The 16,911-nt window shown below is 29.7% G+C and overlaps 1 protein-coding gene across 4 annotated transcripts in view; it reads left to right on the top strand.

Annotated features, from left to right (window-relative positions):
- Positions 1 to 16,911, top strand: part of LOC126835547 (lachesin-like) — a 144,271-nt gene that overhangs the window by 105,677 nt on the left and 21,683 nt on the right. For 3 of the 4 annotated variants that reach the window (XM_050568212.1, XM_050568214.1, XM_050568215.1), the window contains one exon: positions 6,906 to 7,072. In XM_050568212.1, coding sequence (XP_050424169.1) covers positions 6,906 to 7,072 — 167 coding nt within the window. Of the gene's footprint in view, positions 1 to 819; positions 845 to 6,905; positions 7,073 to 16,911 lie in introns of those variants that run through there. The other variant, XM_050568216.1, reaches the window with a different exon arrangement.

Raw genomic sequence — 16,911 nt, forward strand, 5'->3', positions numbered from 1 at the left:
ACTGCAGAAATTTAAATGAAATTATTAATTATCATTTATGGGGGCAGTGTTGAGCGTTTGGTACTGTTGACGAGTCCCTAGCTAATTACTTTTTGACAAAAACTTCATTACTGAATAGCCGTCTGAACAGCCGTCATATTTTAGTAGCTTTTTATTTTTAAGTTGGCGTTATAGCATATTGTTTTTTTTTTCTGTTCCGGTTACTAATTGCTTTATAAATACCCGTAATATTGTATAAATATATAATATGTGTGTGTATAATATATTATACTTACATCACATTATCAGGTTAAACTCTATAAGCCAAAATAATGATCGAGTTTTATGTTATATCCAGTTATGTTTCTTCGAAATTATGCATGATCGGGTAGCCGGCCATGACACCTGGTAAAGTTTTGCATGAAAGCCATAAATATTTATATTATATAATCGTGTTTCGCCGTGGGACGAGTTGAGAAATGATTTCTAGCAACTTGAAATTGAAAACGGATTTTTGCAGTAACCAGATTTTGATGATCGTAAAACTTTTGACGAATGGCTCGCCGTGAAGGTAGACGGTAGTTGGATATTTTCGGGTCTCGTTTTCTTAATTCTTTTTTTCGGACAAGGCACGCGAGAGAAGAAAATATAATTTTCTTTCCTAAAAACGGACAGGAAAAAAAATCTGTGGTGACAAAATGAAAAACGTGCCATACTGCGAGAACACGTTCGTTTAATAAATAACATTTTCTCGGTCGTTATCATTTATATATTTATTTTATTATTACTTTTGGTTGGTCTTTTTTTTTACCCAGCAAGATGTAAATGTTCTACAAATGAAATATCACCATAACGCCCATTCAAGGTGAGTTAAGAAGTTTAAAAATAAAAAATTATTCATGTACAAATAAGTTTACAAACAATTTGTTATCGGTAAATTAAATAATATATTGTTTGATAAAGAATAAAAACTAACGTCGGTAACAATGTTATTTATATATATAACTTAAGTTAATAACCAAGATGCTTAATAACAAAATCGTCTAAAATTAATTTGAGTTCAGCGTCAAGTCTACTTGAGATCGGCCAGGCCACTTTTTCAGTTTCATTTAATAGTATTTTTTAAACACTACTACAAGATTTAACATTTTTCAAAAAATTTAAAGCAAAATTAAAAAAATGTAATCTGACCGATCTCAAGTAGACTTCATGCCGAATTCATATATATTTTCAGAAGTCTTATCGCATCAGTACAACGATCGGACTGATTGAAGTAAAATGGGTAGATTGCACAAAAGCAATTTAATAAAAGAAAAAAAAATGTTTTGAGAAAAATTGTATTGCGGTTAGTGTAAACGTATATTGTATTATTAAAACTTTATTTGAAATATCTGAATTATTATATTTTTTTTATTCTATTATTCCTTAAAAATATTTTCTACTTTTTTTGAATAAATAAACAAATACGATTGCGTGGGGGGCCCGCGCTACGTTTCTCATCAAATTATTATACGCCTTTACTTTTTTCAACGCTTTCCGTTAACTAGAGGGTAATTACACGAGTGGCCTTCTCCAGTGCTCAACCGATCCTAATCGGGTGTTATATGCTTAATGTCCGGATTTATTATAGTCTCAAATCAATTAAATGAACCGGAATTAATTTACCACCGGGACTGGCCCTCCAAGTTCTAAGCAGCCAACGTTGGCTTTTGTGAATATTGCACCGTATAGTAGTGCGGTCGAGCCGAATTTCGTAGACTTAGAAACTCTCACAGAAGAGCATATAAGTAATACCACTCATTCCGTTCTTACGGCGAGAGCACCCTAACTAGGTCCGGCTGACAAGAATAGAAGAGGATAGTCAACAGAATCCCGACAAGTTATATCGTTCCCCCGACAGATTGAAGACAATCAGGAAAATTGAAACCTATCCGAATAGTCTGGGGTCGCGAGTCCGTGTAATAGTGTAGTATTGCATATAAAGAATGGTGTAAATATCGAATGATAGAAAAAAGGATCCCGCCACATATATAAGAACTCGGTACATACTAAATTGTTGATTTTCCCACGAACCCTTTTCCTCGAATGTGCCCTGTCGACGTACATATTCTCTTGGCCGACGACGGCTCAGGATCGTGCAAACGTACATCCCTATATATTAAATGTCGAGAAAATCGGATCAGTTGTAAAACCGTCAGATATAAATTAGACCTTGTCAGGCGGCAGGAAATATCTTGTGGGCCATAGCGAAACACACAGCCGAGCAAAATAATGTAAATCGCAATGACAACAACGAATTAATAACTACGTATACCAACTAAATAACACATTGTTGTGCAAGTATACTACCTATATACACTAAGGTGAGGTACCATAAGAAATGTACTTTAAAACAATTGTGTATTGTATTATACCTATTTCTATGATAATTTATGTAAGAAACATAATGTTATAAGATACAATACATTATATTTTTGGTATCGCAATAATTTTGTTTTACTCGACGAGATTAAGCCTAGTTTTTACACTAAAAATGTATACAATTCTTAAGTGTTAATAATCAAAGGAAATGCTTTTTTTTTTACATTGGAATATGGATTTTAATATCTATCTCCATTAAAATGATAATAATTAGTCTCCATTAAACAATTCACGCTAAAACTCAAGAATATGGTTACAAAGGTTTCCTTCGCAATCTGATGGAAGAATTTTGGAACGTCTCGTCCATTATATTAGTAACTCGGGATATAACCTAATAATAGCAACTAAATCTTTACGCCTTCTCGTAATTTACAGGTGAACTTGTGCGTTCCCCGAACGACACCTTTAAAAGGGAAAAGAAAGAAATAATAGTTTTTAAGACTGAGCAAAGACGCGAAGAAAAACTTTTTTTGTGCAACTTTGGTTTGTCACAATAGTTTAGTATATTATATAATACATATATATATAGTGTGTGTGTAAACGTATGTAGAAGGTGTATTGGGTGTAAGAAACACTGAAGAAAGAAAATAAAGACACTAAGAAAAAGTGAAAGAGATGGGATACGTTATATTATGTGCCTAAAACACATAAAACCACCATCATGCTGTTCGGCCAGAGACCCCTTGAAAGCTATTTATGAGCTTAAGTTTCGAGATGACATTCTTACGTTTTTAGTTGTATCTGAACACAAAATCGACCACTGTCAGCAGACGCAGTAGTGAATTCTGACCACCACACAAATTGAGAACATTATGGAAAAAGTATAGTGTGAAGAATAAACTCACGTACACAGATCATAGCAGGTAGCGAGCTTATACAATATAACACGCATTCTTCTATGACTTCTAGTTATCCCATTTTCGAGCTTAAACTCTTTTAGCTTTCAAATTCCGTTCTCTACCCAAAAGGTATCCACGAGATACAATGTAATATTGTACGATTGATGTGTTACTCGAAAACACTTTATTGTAAAATACCTTCTGTTTCGCATCGAGGTTATAATAATAATAATAATATAATATATATACATTTATGTACATTTATTAAATAATCTATTATTTTCAATTACACTTTTTGGTTTTAATTTAAAAAATCAGATTGTGTTTCTAATGTATGTATAATCACACTGTGATCTTAATAGTAAACATTTTGTTACGGTCGTACAGTCATATAATTGTACATAAATGATAAAAAATATCAATTTGAAATGTATAAAACATAATAAAGAACCATTTATTTGTCTTCTTTATCACATTTAAATGTGGACGACTAAAGAGAATAGGCATAGGGCTCTTGCAAGTTCCTATTTGTTGCCATTTCTTTATCTTGTTTTTATTATATTTAGAAACTTTTTAGGGGGCGTCGAGGTTAAAATTCGAAAATCTACTTTTTAAGGACCACTCTAATATTATACATATATAATATATTTGGTCTCTTTGTAAATACGTTTTGAAATACAGTGTGGGCCACGGGAATAGGGACAAAAATACATCTATTTTTGTCCCTATTCCCGTGGCCCACCCTGTATATTCATCGATAATTTTATATAATAACACATGTTGTATTATAATGTGTTAAAAACGTTAATATCAAAAATACTATCATGATCGTGTCCTCTAAAGTCAATAAACGTTTTAAATCTTATCTTTAGGGAAGTTTTACTAGTTGTACTAGGACATACAATTATGCGTCTCAAACGCTACGCCATAATAAATAATGAAAAGTTACTTTTATTCAAACTTTACAAGTTAAAGGGATTTTATTTATTACTCTTCGTGTTTAATGCATGGACGACAAACATCGTAAACATACATTACGGTGCCAGCAAATAGGAACTGACGTGTTCAAAACAGAGTTTTTATGATTGTGGACAAGAAGAAAAAGATAGAAAAGAAATCATCTTAAATTTTGCGTTTACTCGCGATGTTTTCCATAAAAAATACTTAACTTAGAACTTTTATATTTCTTTAAGCTATTTATTACAGGAGTATGGAATTCTCCATGTGTTACATGATACATTACATTACATCCGTGATCTGGGTACATGTGCGATTTTTGTTCGTTTTTAAAACCCCGGCCTTTACAATGAAAATGCAAGTCCAAAATTGCGTTTTGTAGTTTTCAAAAAATTATAAGTCTGCTCCTATCGCATCTTCCCGACATTCAAATTCCTACCACCAAAATATTTCAAACTGTTACCACAACTTTTCATGTTGATTTCTATGAATTTATTTTTTTAACTTTACCGTTGTACATAATTTATAGAGTTTTAACAGCATACTATTTAAAGTATACTGATTTAATCATGTTGTTGTTAACATCACCGAAAATGTATAATATTAAACTAAACACATTATACATGGACGAAAAAGTTGATGTAACGTTTTTATGAAAATGCATTGTTTGTTTGACCATACAGTTAGGAAATTCATTTATATATTTAATTTGTTGGCAACGAACAAAGGCTTACATGATTTCGATTTATTATAACGTACTTTTTCATTTTCTATAGTTATACACAGTGTTTTCATTTAATGTAGCCGTTTCTATAAATCCATTAGTTTGTGTAGTTTACTGTAAAACACACAAGACTAAATACAGCTAACGAAACGTGTTCTATTAACAATATGATAGCACTATAAGAATTGGTGTTGTACTAGAATTTTTCTAACAAATATATAATGATTAAACAAATAGAAAACACGTTCTATAAAATATATAAGAAAATATTGTTTCAAAAATATTGCACTGTATATTATATTTTATTAGTAGATTTTTCTACATTGTTCATAATTTATTTAGGTCTTAAAAAATACCTGCAGAAGGAAAAAGTAAGAAAAATTTGTTTCGGCATAGCATGAATGGCCAACGTATTAAAAATGGGCGACGGAACAAATGAGTTAAAAGTCTTGAAAAATTGGGATCGTGTTTTTCGGTGAAAAAAAAGCAAGACAAATCGAGGTCCGTTTTGTCGTTTGACAAATATCTTCGTAGACCCGTCCGGGAGGGTCTGCTTAATCTTTTTGGTTCCACCCTGCAAAAAAATGTATAATACAATACTGCGATGATATGCCATAGCCCATGGAATAAAATGAAAATTAAATATTATCTTGAACCTTCCAAATAAATTGTATTTTTAGGGCGTTAGTAATTACATATTTTAAGGTTACAGTATAATAAAAATAAATAGAAATATTTTTCAAAAAATACTATAACTAACAACTATCTTTAAATAAAAAAATAAAAAATAATCTTTATGAAGCCTATTATTTGAATCGATATAAAACACACAGTTGAAGTGGTTCATATCAATCAGATGCTCAATTTACACAAAACATGAATTATTCTACGAGGTGATGCAACTAGATAATAAAAAAAAAACTGCCGAGTTATTACAGAAATGTCTACGTTGTGCCAGCAGCGAATGAAATAGTTTTAGAGAGAAATTTAAAAATGGACCAAAATTACAACAATTCTATACATTGTGGAACGCGAGAATTTTCTATAACAAAGCGATTTGGTGAAAACAAAATGATAATTTACTCAGAAAATCAGTACAATGTTTACACAGAAATTGGCAGATACCATATATTTGATGTAATTGAAGGAATCTGATAAACGATATACATTTATCGGGACTTCGATCAATCATAACTGCGGAATCTTCGTTGTGCTAAAGTTTGTTTTTTATTTTAAAACCTATTGTTTCCGTCTATTGTCACAATCACATATCTCGTCGAGGCAATTGTCACATTCGGTATAGTTGACAGAACATAAACCTACTATTTTCAATAACGTAACTACTCACCCGGTAGCTTATTCCAGTCGGTCAAACATAATACAACCATCATGACCACTAAACCGAACCATGACACCACGACGCATGATTGTTAGACACATTTTATTCGTTTTTTGTATCTTTAGAGAATTGTTGAAGAGATGGTACTACTGGTTCATAAATCGTTTTTTTCTCATCATCCACTAACTTGCCTAGTGTCGGCTTCCCATCGAATTCAATTATTCGTAAGCCTTTAACCCTAGTGTCGGCATATAACACAATATGTTAAAAAAATATTTGACGAATATTTTTTTTTATTTAAGGACATTATAAAAATGAAAATGATAATTTTTAATAAATACATTCCATTTAGTGGGCATACATAAACAAATGAGAAAGAAGACATGATGCTTCTCAGTATTTGAATAATTTAAAATTATTTTAAGTTTTAGTCACACCTTACTTAAAAAACTTATTATTGCCATTTAATTGTTGTAAATGAATACAATTGTTGAAGTATTTAAGTATTAATAATATGAACGTAGTATAGTAAATGTGTAACATATTAAAAACTTGTTGTAATTATTTTTAAAAATAAACTGTCCTAAATGAAATAGGTGTAAACAGTGTGTCGTTCGTCCTCTAAAATATTCTTGTTTTGTTCTAGTATCAATGGATCCGAGTTTATCACTACAAAATGTACAATCAATTACTCAAAAAGGGATAGCTATGCCGAGGCCATACTTTGACGATATTTCACCACACAACGTGACGGCCATTGTAGGACAAACAGCTATTCTACACTGCAGAGTAAAACACATATCTGACAGAACGGTAAGAGTACAGTAGCACATGTTTATATACCATAGTTTTTCTCTAATATAATATAATTATATTAAGTACCTACTCAAATGTCCACAAAACTGATACCTATTAAAAAAAATTAGTTGAACTTAAAGTATATTCACTAATAAACAAATAAAACAGACTACTAATTATTATATAAAAATGTATGACATGTAGTATACAAATTTCTAATATAATTAAAACTACAAATATTCGACGATTAATTATTAAAAACAAACAAAAAAATACTGTATTACTTATCCGGTAATGTTAGGTAACGTTAAATTTCAATGTCAGATTTTTGTTGTTTAATAGCACATAACACGGTCTGGTCAATAATCAATTATATTTTACTTACTGCGTCGAGCGGTAGTAATGTTCCTCTCTTGTATCGCACGCAGTATCTATATAATATATATCATACTCATTACCATACAACTAATTTTATACATGAAAACTCTATCTTTGCACCATGTTAATAATATATTAGGTGTGGAAGTTCAAATGGACTAAAGCTAATCGACATTTTACAAGAAAGTCACACAATGTTAAATAATTGCATTTTAAAGGCGGTATTTTGATTTTTCACATAACTTTGTGTCGATTAAATAAAAATAAAAAAACCCCGATTTATAAGGTCAACTATATCGTATATTTGTACAGAACTAAAATTAGACTGTATCATAAGTAGTGGAAATTTCCGTGTCTTTTTTGTGTTGAACGTCAAAAAATTAGACCGCTTTTAATCTCCTTGACACACTCTTACTACAACTTCGATTATTTGCCATATTTAAGTCATACAAATATATGAGTTTTTGTTTATTACTTAATCAATATTATTCGGTGTTATACTTAAGTCAATGCCAAGAGCCCCGAGGCGAAAAAGAAAGTGTATACTTGGATAGATTGTATACTTGTTGTCATTTATCACTAAGGCCAAAGGAATGCGTTGAATTTAGCTCTCTGCCGTTATTAAAAGGATATAGCCATTCGCAGAATTGTGGGAAAAAATATAGTTCATATAGAAAATGTCCCACGAAGATTTGCGCATTGCAACTGCTTCTACTTCAATACATATTTTTTTTTCGTTTTAATACAAATTCAATTTAAACAGTATTATTTACTTATGATAAATTAAATTGAATAATTTCTAGGAGAACTTCACATCATAATTTAAAATATTTATATTGCATATTTAAAAGTTGGTATGAAAAATATTGATCAACAAACACGAAGAACGTTAATCGATTTTGAAATACTATTTATGGAATCTATTATCAAAAATGTTGTGTTAATAAATAAAATACTAAAATAATTCATATTTTGATTACAATATCAATATTTTTATTTGCTTTTTACTGACAATCAATTTTTTATTTAAAAATAAATTACACCCCAAACATGCCATTTCTGATAAAATAATTATAACCATAATCCCAATAATATTCGTACGACTACTGAGTTGTACAAATATTATTGGGTCAAACTATTTTATAACATAAATGTTGCAAAAAAATAAAATTATGAGGTCATAAAATCAACCCTCACAACGGGAGGGCTTAATTCAAACGGGATTTTAATTAAAAATTAATCAATAGTGCGTTGCCAAAGTTCATTTTTATATCCATTATGTCTTCTCATAACATAACAAAATGATACAAAATATTTAAAAAGTTTGTATAAGCCTATTAATTTAGTGGCTAGTGTTTAAAAGGCTAGTAGTAATAGTTATTGTTAGTTATTTTTCCTTACATTGAGTTGACTAGAAAGTGAGGAGAAAGTTGTTGACAAATATAACCCGCTCACACCTACCACGTTGCTAAACTTGTTTATTAGTAATTGAACATCACTAATTATTGTCATACAATCAATATAGGTACACTAATAACCAGTGAGGTACACAGAAAAAAATAGAACTTTTAGTAGATTGACCTAACACCCTGTTCTGAATTTTATGCTGAAAATGTTGAAACTTTATTTTTCAAGTTATCAGAGTGTAAAATATAGGATGGGAGATGGAGTGCGGTTGAGTAATGCGCACAGATAACAATAATACTACACTCCATTAAACTGTTATTTTTTAATAAAAGTTAAAAATGTTTCACATCTAATTTTTTTAATTTTAATACATCATCAAAAATCAAGTGTTACATGAAATTCTGAACACCCTGTATTGTAAGAATATAAGTTAAATTGGGTAAATTGAAAATCTGAATATTATTCTAACTTATTAATTTTGCATGATTTAAAAAATCTTATGTCAAATGAACCGTGAAAAGAACCCTTATATATCAATAAAAGCTATAATGAGCTTAAAGTTATACTTGAAACAATAAAGTAGGTATGATTTGGGTTAAAATTCTAGCGGGGCTACAGCCCTCCCCAAAACTCCTCTCTACATCATCATACATTTTTTAACTTAAATTATTTAAGGAAATTGTTTTACCTGTAACATTAGAATAACAAAAAAAACTTTTTTATAGTCAACTATATACTTAGATACAAGGCAATAAACAAATTTCACGGAAAATTAAATATGAAAAATATAATTTTTCCGTCAATATTTTATCACAAATAGTATATACTCTTTAATAATTTTACTTGAAAACATTTTGAGTTTCAACAACGTTCATTAGTTATTACTTTTCAATGTTTCAAATGTCAAAATAATCAAATTAAACTGATATTCAAGTCGACAATATTTTTTAGGGAAATGGCTAAATTTTAATCAAGGGGCATCAATCTCTTCTTCCCTAGTTGCGCCACTGACTAAGATTGATTGTCTACAATAGTAATTTTTTGCCGTCATTTCCAATATATCGTAATAAAAATATTTTTAGATACCTGTTGACGGTTTATTCATTTAAAAATAGAAATTTACTATGGTCAACTTTCCCTTTTTTTCTTTTTCCTTTAAAAAGTTTGACTAAAGATTTTTGAGAAAATCGAATTTTCACAGCCCCACTCTGTATCTAGTTTCTATCTAACTTTCAGACCTTAGTCTGAAAATTAGATTAAGTAACAAAACTTATAGAAATTAAAAAAAAATTCTTTTCCTTCTAGGGGACACTATATTTTATATTTTTGGTTTTTTTTAAACATATACAGTATATAGTACTATATTGTACATAAAACTATCCCATACAATTCTGGAATTATTATGACTATTATTAGTTGTATAGCCCCATATTTTTTTTATTAACTATTTAATAAATACGTTTTATTGACTTTTTTGCAATACTAAATTTCTAAAATTTTACTAGGTATTATAATTATAATACGTTGTACTACTTAAAATTTAGATTGTTTTAATACTCCAACAAGTTAATTACTTTTAAAAAAAATATTTATTGTATACAATAAATCAAATGCATTATACTTTTTTTAGTTGTATTAATATAATACAAATGTTTGCATTTTTTTTTTTATTACATTAAATATATATTATGATATTGGTACGAAAAATCTGGTGTCGTTATGTATAATTAATGACCAAACTTTAAGGATGAACTATATCAATTGATCTTTATCTTTGAATGAATAAAACTATCGACTATAACGCCGATGTAGTACCCTTATTGTAATAAATAAAAAGCAAAAAGATAAGCATAAAAATGTTATCTGTATATTTTGCCATACAAATATAAAATTATCATCAATATTTGATTTGTTTTTTGAATGGACAAATATCTTTATTTTTTTAGTGCTTGGCAAAGTATATTTACAAAAATATTTTGTATGTTGAACATATTATTATGTTATCTACTTTTTCTTGTTGTTTTAAGGGACGGTGAGTAGTTTTGTGAGAAATAGCCATCTGTTTTAAATGATTATAAAACAGTAAAAATATTATTATTTTTCTCTGTTTTATGTTTTTATAGAGGCTAGAATAAATTACACGAAAGCACATTTTTTATGGTCTTAAAGTACATAAATAATATTGAATTAATAACCTATAAGAAGTTAGACAACTTTAGTCGATAAGTTTAGAATGTTCTCATACAATATTCATTACCCATATAATGTACATCAGACAAAAACGTATTATCATGCTCCGGTGTTCCAACATAATAGAAACCACTTTATTATGAACTTCAAACTTTATCTATTGACAAATTTATTAACAAACTATTAGGGTGTTGCCTTGACATGAAAAGTTATGACGGTAATTTGACCATAATCCACTGCAAGAAAAACATCTATTTGAATAAACTATACCTGCTATCAAATCTTCCATGAATCAAGTTTGTAATATTAAAACAATAATAATTGCTTGTTATACTATAAAAATCGTGGCTGTAAAATTGTATACACTACCTGATTGTTATACATATTCTAAATTAAAAGTAGTACATTTTTTACTTATTACTTATCAACAATTTATTTTCTAAGAACGTTGCATAAGAAAAAAAATTAATAAAGCTGATCTATTATATATTATTGATTACATTATGTATAAACACATGCTAATAACTTTAGATATTTCAATCTAAAAACTAAAAATTTATCAGAACAAAGTTTTCTTAGTTGTAACCTCATTGGTTTCTCAATTTTGCATAAAAACTAAAGTAATTAAATAAATAAATAGTTAAATGTTACGAAAAATGTAGATATACCTATCAAACCTTATTGAAGTTTGGTGATAAATATTATGAATAGTTTTTCGTTGGTTTAAAACTAACTCGTGTATTATTCAATCAAAAATATTTTTAAGGGAACAAAAATATCGTAATTTTTTTTCAATGGGTTTAAAATAATAAAAAAACAATTTTCTATGCATGTGCTCGTCATCAATCTTTATTAGCGTCAAGTTGAAAGCTATACGCATTATAGATATTGTCTTCATAATAACTTTTTTCTTGTTAGTTTGAGTTGCTGGATAATCATGGCAGCGTTAAGCTCCTTAAAATGTCTTATTGCAACTGAAATTGAAGTGCACAAACCAAAATGCAATTTACAATAGATTGCCCTGTGGTAACGAAATGCTCCCTTGACAATTATTACGGTGGCTACAATAGCATAATCTGATTGTGCGACGAACCTCCTCCATTTAGGTAATGACTTCTGTGTTGGCACGTGCACTACCGTGGCCATATGCCGTTATGCACATATCAATCCTGATGGAATTCAATGCGACCAGCCATTTTCCAAATGTGATTAAACTTGTGTACAAATTATGGGAAAATATTGCACGGGTTACTTACAATATTACTGTCGAGGGTTGCGCATAGTAAATGTTCAGCTCGGTTTGTGATTCCCAACATAGAAGCATATTTGATAGTGTGTATTTTATTTTTGCACAACGGTGCCCAATATTAAGTACCTACAGCCGTTTTATTTTTTTTTTTTTGTACCAAATTGTATATACTCTGTCTCACGACAGAAAAGTACTGCGCAAAAACCAATACGCATTACTCCCGTATGCGTTTGCACAGACAGGAGTGGCGCGTTTAGGTTTCGGTGATCCAAAGTAGTGTCTTCGATTATGACTATACGGCTAATGGTGTTCGTATTCAGGAGTTTTTACCCGGTATTTCTAACTCTCATATCTCTGCTGCTTTTTAAGATGGGCTTTTAAAATTTGAAACCTAAATAAAAACTTTAATAGTTTAGGACACGGACTAAAATTGAGGCCTTAATATTTAGCCGTTTTAAAATGGGAGGATTTCAAAGTTCGCATTTTTGTTACTCACTCACTCACTCATCGTCAAAATTATAAGACACTTCCCGTATAGATAGAAACGTGAAATTTGGCATAAAGGTGGGTGGGTCTCATAGTGTAAGTAAAGAGAAAAATCTAAAAATTGCAATTTTTTTCAAAATCAATGCGCCAGATGGGGATTAATGACCTTCGCCGCGCTACAGCCGGTACAGGGCGCTGATGCCCACGTCTCTAGTCAGCCATCATTTGGTCGTAGTTTGGGTCTTTGTTAATTCGTGTTCACATGTATGGCAGTGTAGCAGTGTTCTTTGTTCTTGTTACGTTTGTCACGTGGTTTATTATAAAGTGTAATTGTACACCTAAACGTTTAGGTTTCGGTTATACGTTTATAATACTAAACTAGATTTTTAGTGGCTACTTGTGTAAATTCTAGCTTCACTAATTTACTAATTAAATTACACTATGTTAACTATGACTAATTTAATTACTATCATTATCAAATGTACTCACTTAGGAGTTATGTGGGTTATGGGAAAAGAGAACTCAGAAAAAAAGGTACAGATCCCCTCTCGAAAAAGTCAGCCTATCCAAAGTAGTGGTATCTACATTGCGGCCAAGTCTGTTTTATGCCTCATTCTGAATGGTCATGTTTTATTCATAAACTGGCCAAGTGTTAAGCAATACAAATAAAAGAGCAGTGTTGCTCATGAAAGTAGGAGTGAAGTGTGGTTATGAACTAAAGAAATAGCAGATTTGGCCACAATGTAGATAACAGTACTTTGATAGGCTGACATCCCTTTGATGCCCAGAACCGGCATTTATAACACTACTGGTCTGGAACATGGCCTTTTTTCACTGTTGGGTTTTGGTGGGGATTTGGTAATACATAATAAAACGATTTGAAATAATGTTCGACATACCTACTGACCTACCCGTTTACAAGTATTTTTCTATGTGCTGCCCCGTATTGTAGTTTACATTCCTATTTAAGTCTGAGGTATCATTTAAATTATTATTGTTTAAAACCACTTTAGGAAATTTCTAACGGAAGTTTTGGTGCCCAGATCGACCGAATTATTTTGTTTTATTTTTATGTTTCGTATATTTTGATTCATTGTACAATTGTAGCGACCGTAATGATTTTATAGAATTGTAAGCTCGATACACAATTACGAATTGAAAACTTGGAGGCGATGATGGAAGAGATAAAAACAAACATAACACCCGTGAACATTTTAATGGCTTTGAAAAACGCTTGAAAATTCGTTCGCCGTAGCCTACTCGTGTTTATTGAAGCCGAAAATAAGAACACACAACTCTGTCGTTATATTTTCGTTTTTAGAGAAGGTACACGTTTTTTTCTTTATCACCTCTCCACCCCGTCGCGTCGCTTTTTGTGCCAACACAGTGTTATTACTTATTACCACAAGTACGAACCGCATAGCTGTTAAATGTAAAACTATCGGTTAACATTATATACACGATAATTACCTGTGTTCAGAATATTATATATCCCCACAATGATATTAACACGATAATTTTATATTATAATTATAAAAAATAAATTCCCGCCGAAATATGTAAAAATATCAATATTTTCTAAAAGTTGGGTAGAGGTTTCTACCAGAAAGTATAAGCGTAGTATTTGATTGAAATTGTGAAAATAATTATTTATGTATCATTATTAATTTTAGGACTCCGCATTGAAACATTTTCGCCATAAATAACAAGAATTCCTAATAGTATGTAAAAATATACAAACAGTATCTCCAAAGCAAAAAAGAACCAGATAAGACACAAAATATATTATACTTATGACTTATCATTTATTTATATTGTTATAATTATTATATAATAAGAAAAGAAAACAATCAGAGTAAATTTATTTATTCATGCACATTTCGTCAAATCGACTAATGGTTGGCATTAATAATAAGGTAAAAATAAAGTTAGTGTTGTAGGGTTAAGGCTATTATTATACAAGAAATCCATAATTATTTCGAGCTTTGTAGTATATGTTAAATTAAAATGGATAAATTAAAATAAAAACTTGTTTATCTATAAATAGTATACGAGTATAGTTATATATTCGGTTGTTTTATTATGCAAAATGAATACGAAACTTTGCTTCGTTTTAATTTATCTCTTGTACAATCTAAATTAGGTTTTGATAAAATTGCAGTTTTCTAGAGGCATATTAAAAGAAAGGAAAATGCGATGGAGATAACATTGGGCCAAAACCATGTAATTTATTCTGTTAAATATAATATATATTTATGTTAACGAGTTTCGAGAATAAACATCTGGTTGGCTATATGATGAATTTTGTACTCGCGTCCTTTTGAAATACAATGATTTATTTTCGAGCATTTTCAGCTCATGTTGTACAAAACAACAAGTGACTAACAAAATAATTAATTTACGGTATTTTTTATTTACTTAATAGCTGAAATTTAAAATTAAAAAAAATCCGCATCTACATCAATTAGAACTAATTACATTTTTTTTAGTGGTAAACAAATGAATGTTTCTATCAAAACGCTTTACAACGGCAACAATTTACGCGCAGCAAAAAATACAGGCCAGTTGATATATTATTTATAAATTATAACCAATGATAATACCGCTATATAGTCTAGTAAGGTTTGTAAGCGTTTTCCAATACATTATTTCTACATAATAATTCATAAATAAAATTTATATTACTATATCGTCGGATGTTATATAAAAAAAAATACACTATTCATAAAAAATTAAAAACATCATGTTATGACGTCGAGTGTGTATTCTCAAGAAAACAGTCTGTAACTTAATAGTTTATAAAGCCATTATACACATCAGAATACCATTATGTACGCATTATCAAATATTATAGTCACTGTCGCGGTTGTGGTGGTATATTACTACGCCATTACTGTAATTTTATCAAATATAAACGCAATATATTATATTACTACCCATACTATAGTTTCGATATAAACTCGTTTTCTTGTGTAAACTGAATCGCAATAAAATCGGTTCATACAAACTACAAAAAAGTTAACCAGATCATAAAAAAAAGAGTCGGCACAATGGGATGCACTGGTAGAAATACATTTTAAAACGATAAAATAACTTTCAAGAGAGAAATTCGCCTTAAAATAATACCAAATGCATAAACAGGCATTTGATCTCATTTTATTCCAACTAATAAAACACATCTAATTTGTTTGAAATTAGTTTAAAATTACAGTATATATATATTATATAGGTTAGGTTAGGTATGTGTTAATGAAAATAAAATCGCTATTTAAAATAAAAATTTTGAAAGCTGATTTTTCTACTATCACGTATTTAAAAACTAACTCTAACAATTAATTAATAATATAAATTCCTTATTACTTTTGATATGAAATTTTCGAAGTTTATGTATTTCTTTTGAGGATATTATACTCAAAATATAATATACTTGATGTTGTTCATGTATTCATAATCAATTCGCGTACTTATAAGAGAACATTAGAACAATATATATATATATATATATAACGTGCGGCGAGAGGATTCACTTTTGATAAGTAAAGCACCTATATGATAAATGTCCTAAAACTTAAAATAAGATGACAACTGACACTAATGGGAACATAAGAAAACGAATATAGAGGGTCGCTTTTGTAAGTACATTTTAAATCTACCAGTCAAATAAATGAAGCCTAATTATTATTTTGAAACAGACTAAACGATTACAGCTCAAAAACAAATAAGTTTAATTATAGACTTTATTTTTAAACGTTGCGTTAACGATTTTAAACTAGGTATTCAGGCAAATTAATAGCTTCTACAAATGTTTAAATGAAATTTAACACAAACCGCCGATTATTATTTATGACCGATTTTATTTTATCTACCCTAAGGCCCAATAATTAGCAACGATTTGGCACAATTTATAATAATAACAAATTTTGTGTATTACATATCACAATAAAACGAGGGCAATAAAACCGCGCCGACAAAGTCTAGAGTTTTGGTCAATAAAAACGATGACGGGTTTTATTGCTGTAATTCACTATGTAACCTACCGTTAAGTGACCGTCAATACTATAAGTTTTACGGTGTGTTGTTTTACCTTGGAAAATATTACATTGTTGGCACGTTGCGTCTGATATATTATTCATAGAGAAGAAAG

This window comes from Adelges cooleyi, unplaced genomic scaffold (genome assembly GCF_023614345.1).
Source record: "Adelges cooleyi isolate 19-005CV unplaced genomic scaffold, UGA_ACOO_1.1 ACOO_flye_CR_arks_rails_tigmint_CR_PRNA_23, whole genome shotgun sequence".
NCBI classification, from domain to species: domain Eukaryota; kingdom Metazoa; phylum Arthropoda; class Insecta; order Hemiptera; family Adelgidae; genus Adelges; species Adelges cooleyi.